The following is a 7,247-nucleotide window of genomic DNA, read 5'->3' on the forward strand; positions in this document are numbered from 1 at the left end:
ATATGGAGCTTTAATAAGTTGTACTTATACACAATCTACTTGTAATCTTGAGTTTTAAGTAATACGCATTAATAAACAATATTTCATACATAAAAAATAATTTTTAAGAGTCTTTATTAAATACTTTATAATATAGTATAGAATTGTGACTTGTGAAGTTGTGAGCATATATAACTGGGCCTAGATTATATATAAAACCCAACAAGTGAAATCACACAGTCCATTTCTTTTCTTACCTAGGGTTTGTTTTGACGGGGTTTCCGATCAAAAACTGAGCATTCATGGCGAAACCCGGCCGTGGACGTCCGGCGGCACCCTCGGGGTCTGGTTCTGGCTCATCCTCCCGTTCTCGCTCCATCTCTCGCTCCTCTCGCTCAAGCTCCCGTTCCAGATCTCGCTCCAGATCCTACTCTTCTTCTTCGTCTCCGTCTCGCAGTGTCAGCTCTCGCAGCCGTAGTCCCCCTCCCAAGAAAAGGTTCATTTTCAAGTTTCTTTAATTCGTATCGATTTCTACTGTTTAGCAAGTCGTCAGGGTTTTGTAATGTTCGAGGTTTTGGATGTTTAACAGTTCTGTTGATGGACCAAAACGAGGTCGCTCTCCACCACCTCAATCTAAGAGGGCTTCGCCACCTCCAAGGTTACAATGCTGCTTTCATCTATTTATATTCCTTCATTTTCATATATCTATCTGTTGAACGCCCCCCTCCCCCCCAGGGGGGGTTCATGAGAAGGAGGCAAGGAGCTACAGTTTGGCTTTTGTTGGTTACCCCAGTTTGAAATTTGATTTCTAGTTTGCACGTCATGAGAATAAATTACTAACTAGATTAAACTTTACACGCATTATGAATGTTATATTCTAAGTGTTGGATACTGTATCAGAAGCATCATCAAATTTTTATGCAAATAATACTAGGTCTCAGATTAAAGTTTTTTGGGAGGTGTGACAGAGCATTTGTTCTGAAGTTTGAAATAAGTTACCCATACTTCTCAGGAATTTAAACTTGCACCTGTTTTCATTTGTTTTAGTAGTTGTATTTTTCCCCGACCAAAGCTCAAAGCAGAGAATCTCAAATTAGGGTTTTAATTTGGCTACAGTGAGATAGGGTTTGGTTTGTACTACGTAGACATACTGAACAGGATAGGGTAAAACATGTTGCCTATCTGGTGTTTGGCACAATTAGGACTGAATAGAATTGGACCAGAGAAGTAGCCTCTAAATTTTGTTTAATGATTTATATATGGTCCGTTACCGGTTGGGGTGGAAGAAGAGGTGGTAAGCGGGTTGTCGATGGTTGTGGTGGTGATTGTGGTGGAGGTAGAGGCAGTGGTGGCAAGTGGCTGACGGTGGTTGTGGAGGACGTGGAGATGGTGATTGTAAAGGTGATCGGTAGTGGCTGCTGCTGGTGGTGGTAGTGGTGGCGATGGATGGTGGTGACCATCAAAACCAAATACCATAATAGGGTTATATCAAGTGAGGGTATATTGGTAATTTTTTAGTTCTGTCGACTACCATCTTGTTCCACCTATTTTGGTGGAACAAAGACCCACTCACCCTGTCCCATGTTGCACCAAACATGGAACAATGAGTTTTTGTCATGTCTTTGTGCCAAAACATGGAACAGTGAGTTTTGTCCATTCCCGACTAGTCTCATGTACTAAATGCACCCGAGTGAGGAGCTGGTGCCTAAGATGTAGCTGATCATTTACGGGTTACTCTGTTTTTGGTTGAGTTGAACAAGTTGAAGTTGAAATTGTTTTGGTCAAGTTAAAAATGTTGAAGGTGAAGTCTTGTTGCTAGTCTTCTGTTTTAATGCTCACCAACTTTGGGTATGTGCTATAACGAACCTTGAAAGTGTACTGTTTTAATCATTGAAGCTCTATAAGCTATTTAAAGTTCAACATTTTTAAGATTACCATTTTATATTCCCTAGTATTATACTTCTTGCGTTGTGATCACCTGTCCTAACTGTATCGACTAAATTGGATTTGTTTTATGGGTTTAGTTCCTACCTTATCTAAACTTACAGATAAATTTTGTGGCTTCTATAGCTTCCACTCTGCTTGGTACACATATTAAATGACAACTAAATGATAAATGGAAGTTATATAAGCAAATTGCTTTTCTTTTTATGTTTTAAGGGGTGATACATGCTTGACTATCAAAATGATTTCTAAGTATGTGATGAAGGTATCTTGAATGCAACTGTCAACTATGAGATGAACGCAACTTAAATCACCTATTTATCAGAGAATAGACGTTGCATAGGAAAATAAACGGTGAGGAATATATGATCAGTTTCATGTGATGAATCTTTGCCATGTTCTGCATGTTGCTTGAGAGACGGTTATAAATGTCTACAAATGTATTATCTAGTTTGGTCAGTGAAACGTGATCCTCTTTATGGCATTTGTACTCGAGGAGACGGACACTTCATAAGGGAGTGAGGATACATCTTTCTTCAAGTACATGTAGCGTCTCTTGGATGCCTTTATTTAGGACATGTGATTTATATAGTTGTGCAATCATCATGTCTCTATAAGTGATCCCTGTTGTAGTTTAATTTTTTCAGCTTCTTAGCCCTATCAGTAGCAGAAATGCTGTGATTCTGATCTGTTGCTTAGCTTATTTCAACTTCATGCAGTCATTTACAGGTGTCATTGTTATTGTTGTTTATCTATTAAGGTTCTTTGGCCTAAGTTCACTTTTGGTTTTCTACAGGAAAGCCTCTCCTGTACCTGAGTCGCTTGTTCTTCACATTGGACAGCTCACAAGGAACGTGAATGAAAACCATCTGAAAGAAATATTTGGTAATACATTTGTTCTGGTTGACTATTACTTAGGTTTTTTGTGGTTAATTTTTTACTTCAGTAGAATGTAGCCGGACAGGAGGCATTTCATAGCCTGGGAAGCATCAATTTTTGTAGGCAGACTTGTTGATTTATGCATCTATATATCTCTTCTATGGAACATCATAATTATCCAATGCTAGGATCACTTTACTCTAGTTTAATTGTTCAAAGGGTAAACCTAAAATACTACTTTCTTGGAATTGATTCTTCTTTTGAACTTCATGACCGCTACTTGGCAGATGTTTACCAAAGTTCAGAATATGTTCTTCTAACATCCAGAAAAAACTTTGGTGTAACATCTATTTAAGGAGAGAATTTAACTCCATTAAGTGTTAGTCGTTCCGGTTATTTGCAGAGGCATCTACTTAATCCTTTGTTTTAATCATTATGCAGTTCATATGAGTTTTAACTCCTCCTTCGAAGTGTATTCTTGAATTATTACTTCTTTTAATTGTGGTACTTGTAGTTGAACCAAAACCAATTCCTATATTTCAAATGGTTTCGACTCTACGTTTATACCTTGTTTTTTTTTGCACAGCTTGTTAGATGTTCTCTTAGACACTGTTTTCTTAGACACTCACATCCTTTGTGAGTGTAATTATGCGTAACAACTAACAAGTAGCATAATTATGCCACATCAAAATTTTAATATCAGAGATCTGTAGCCAGTGAAAAAAAAGTCTGTGATGGAGACACCACACACTATTTGTTGTGTCTAACCGCTGAATACTATTTATTTCATGTCTCAACAAAAATGATATATATATATATATATATATTTATGGCTACAATATTGAGACAGGACTTGGGATTATTGTTATTGATGCATAAGAGATGGGGGTAGATTGGCAATTTTCACGTCTGGCATTAATGTTTTAGGAAGCATGTTAGCCTTCTGCTATCATTGTTCTGAACCATATCATAATGACATAATGAAATATCAGGGGATGCCATGGATGTTAGAGGCATGCTTAAAATTGGGCCAGAGAAACTTTATTTAATTTTATAGTATGCTTTTTATATTCACCATTGTTTACTTAATTGTGTGCTCGCATAAAGTTATGATAAATAAATGAACAACCACATAAAAACTCAAACGTTAGAGCCTGAATGTGGGATTTAGCTACTAAATGTGGAACTATAGCATTTGATCCTCCGATAATGTCCATGCTTCTGATGGTCATCCTTTTTATTACATAAATCTATCAACTTCTGGATATACGAACAGTTAATCAATATGATTTCCTCTGCCATATGTTACTTGTTCCTGTTAGATTAGGATAGTTTTTACAGTCGTAAAATTGTAAATTTTATTGTTTGGCACACAATTTAGAAGCTTTGCAGTCCTTGGAAACATTTTCTGGAAAAATGTTGATTGCATGAACGGAAACGCTTCTAAATTTGGTGCCACTAAGTGGTTGCTTTTTTGGGGGGCAAACAAATAGTTTGGTCTCATCATTTGTTTGAATCACTTTTGGATAACTACTAGCGATTTTTATAGTTAGGACGATGATTATTAGTAATTAGCTCCATCACATAGAGGATGAATTCTGTTTCGTGGATGGCATTGAATAGTGTTCAGTTGTTGCTAGAAGTTATTTGCAATGTCTCTGTTGTTCATCTCCTTTTTCCATCTGTTATCACTGTTACCCTCGCCTTTTTCCAGCCTTGATCTCCTGTACAATATAAAAGGGTATAATTTCATAGTTCCCAATTTGTGCTCCTTCTCGGTCAACGTGAATCTGTTTGAGCTATTCAAATTTATATATTTGCTTGTAGTGCTATCTTTTACAAGGGCTTGACGTGTTATTATGCTTTTTTCTCAATTACAGGAAATTTTGGTGAAGTAGTACATGTGCGATTGGCTATGGATCATGTGGTAAGTTGTTTACCTTGTAGCTTTTCTAAGGGAGGACAAACCAAGTACTCCCTCTTGCTTCTGTTGTTGCAATTAATTGACGATTTGTTTTTGTTTATTCTCAGGTTAACCTTCCAAAAGGATCTGGATATGTTGAGTTCAAGGCACGAACTGATGCTGAAAAGGCCCAATTACATATGGATGGTGTATGTGTGATGATGATAAGCAGTTTGTTTCTTTACAGAATATGTTCCCTTAAAATCATGCTCTTATGGTAATGTTGCAGGCCCAGATTGATGGGAAGGTTGTGCAAGCCAAGTTTACTTTACCCGAGAGGAAGAAGGTTTCACCACCTCCCAAGCCTTTGGCCACTGGTTCAAGGAGAGATGCAGCCAGAAACGATAATGTAGGTGTTGATGCCGAAAAAGATGGACCAAGGCGCCCACCACCTGGTATGCTATATGCAGTAACTGTCCTTTATGAAATGAAGCCTGCATTCAATTTGTTGAACTCAAATGTGTTTTTTAACAGCTTCTCCTCGACGTAGACCTCCCTCACCATCACGCCGGAGGTCTCCTGTAGCCCGAAGAGGATCTCCTAGGAGAGATCTGAATTCTCCTCCCCGTCGGCGAGTAGACTCCCCTCCTGCTCGACGAAGACCAGAATCTCCTCCTTATCGTCGGGGTGGTTCACCGCCTCCTAGAAGAAGGCCTGCTTCACCTCCTGCTAGAGGCCGCTCACCTTCTCCTCCAGGAAGACGTTATAATAGATCACCCCTTAGGTTGAGTGTTACTATTATTTACTTGACTAGTATGCTATTGATATAACCAATTCTAACTAAATGCATGTTCAATAGGACCTCTCCTCGCCGGGTGCGTGCTAGTCCAATTCGAAGGCGTTCACCCCCACCAAGGCGCCGGTAATTTTTTATTTTAGTTTCTTAATGTATCTTTCATTACCTGATGACCTTGCAACCCTTGTCAATAGTATGCATTCATGATTTTGTCAATACTAATGTTGAAGTGCATCTTACTTGTGTATATGGTTTTATGTTCAGATCAGTCTGTTCAATATTTAATGTTTAAAAAGTTCCGGACTGAATCTAAGTTATTCTATACATTGATTATGACTTTCACTGTTTAAAGGGCATATTACTTGTCTGAAACATTTTCTTATGGGTACAGTTCTTCTGGACGAGCAAGGAGTCCTCCACCCAGAAGATCTCCTATAAGTCGCAGGCGTAGCCGCTCGCCTATCAGAAGGCCTGGTCGTTCACGTTCTAAATCAATCTCACCGAGAAGGTAAGGATTTCCTCTTATTTTGAAAGATTAAAATGTTTTAAGATGTTCCTTTACCACATCAGCAAGTTTGTTCTCTTGTTTTTTCTTATTGGAGCTTGATACCAGTAGTACTCACCATAGTTGGCAATATGAGAAGCCGTGGTTTGGGTTATCCATGTTTAATGCGGTTATTATATATATTTATCTGTAAACAGGGTACGACCACCTGTTGGGAGGCGTGGCAGATCGTCATCTTATTCGGATTCTCCAAGTCCACGAAAGGTCCGGACTTTGTCCAAAACAGCTGTTAGCAAAATTTATGAACTTATTTTCATAGAGAAGTATATAATGTATGTTTTTGTGATGATAAACAGGTGACGAGGAAGGTATCAAGAAGTCGCAGTCCTAAAAGGTATGTGGTAATATTGTCTGTTTCATGGTTTGAGTTACTATTAAATAATATATATAATAATTTGTAGGGGTGTAAGACGAAGAAGCAGCAGCAGCAATAGCAGCAGCAGCAGTTCACTTCCACCACCACCTCCACCACCTCCTCGTAGGCCATAGAAAGATGGATGGTATCTTAATTATGTGTTTGGTTGGAAAAACAAGTATTTGGATGTCTAAACTTAACTAATGTGTATACTTCATCATCATCTACTGTTATGTTACTACTAGTTTTTTTGGTCCATTATGCATCTCTGCTTTCTTTTTGCCTGCTCGAATTTCTTTATTAGTTATTACTACCTTTTCTGATAGTTTTGAGGATGCCACTTCAATATACTAGAAACATACGAACATCGTTTGTTTTTCTTAATCCATTACTGCCTTTTGTCGATTCAAATAAATATCTGCTTTATTTTATTTTTTGGTGCAGGAATTTAAGTAACAAGTAAGAATGTATGTGGTGGTTAGAATTTATAACACAACATGTACATATTAATCAAGAGTATGGATGTGTTATTTATTAAGAGTCATGATGAAGAATGTGTGGCTTATGATTAATAACACTTCCATATTGTGTTGTTCATGTTGAACATTCATTTTGAGGAGGGGACACCTGACGTGTTATAGGCGGTTCCTGACACTGTGAGTGTGTGTATATAGAGTGCTTATTTTACAAACCTTCATATTACTAGACTATTGAAACCTATCTACATCATTGATTACATTGATCAATGGATGGTAATAAGGCTATTTATGTTTAAATAATTAAATTTTCACACGTTTTCTTATCACATTGGCGTCAAAAACAGTAA

General features: G+C 37.8%; 1 protein-coding gene across 1 annotated transcript; it reads left to right on the forward strand.

Moving 5' to 3' along the window:
• Positions 1-247: 247 nt before the first annotated feature.
• Positions 248-6,679, forward strand: LOC112499802 (serine/arginine-rich splicing factor SR45). The gene is made up of 12 exons (XM_025103068.1): positions 248-475; positions 569-637; positions 2,720-2,808; positions 4,683-4,729; positions 4,834-4,914; positions 4,995-5,160; positions 5,240-5,489; positions 5,565-5,627; positions 5,893-6,009; positions 6,204-6,270; positions 6,363-6,400; positions 6,468-6,679. The coding sequence occupies exons 1-12, from the start codon at positions 282-284 to the stop codon at positions 6,553-6,555; spliced, it is 1,269 nt and encodes a 422-aa protein (XP_024958836.1). The 5' UTR covers positions 248-281; the 3' UTR covers positions 6,556-6,679.
• Positions 6,680-7,247: the final 568 nt, after the last annotated feature.

This window comes from Cynara cardunculus (assembly GCF_001531365.2).
Source record: "Cynara cardunculus var. scolymus isolate 2C chromosome LG 17, CcrdV1, whole genome shotgun sequence".
NCBI classification, from domain to species: Eukaryota; Viridiplantae; Streptophyta; class Magnoliopsida; order Asterales; family Asteraceae; genus Cynara; species Cynara cardunculus.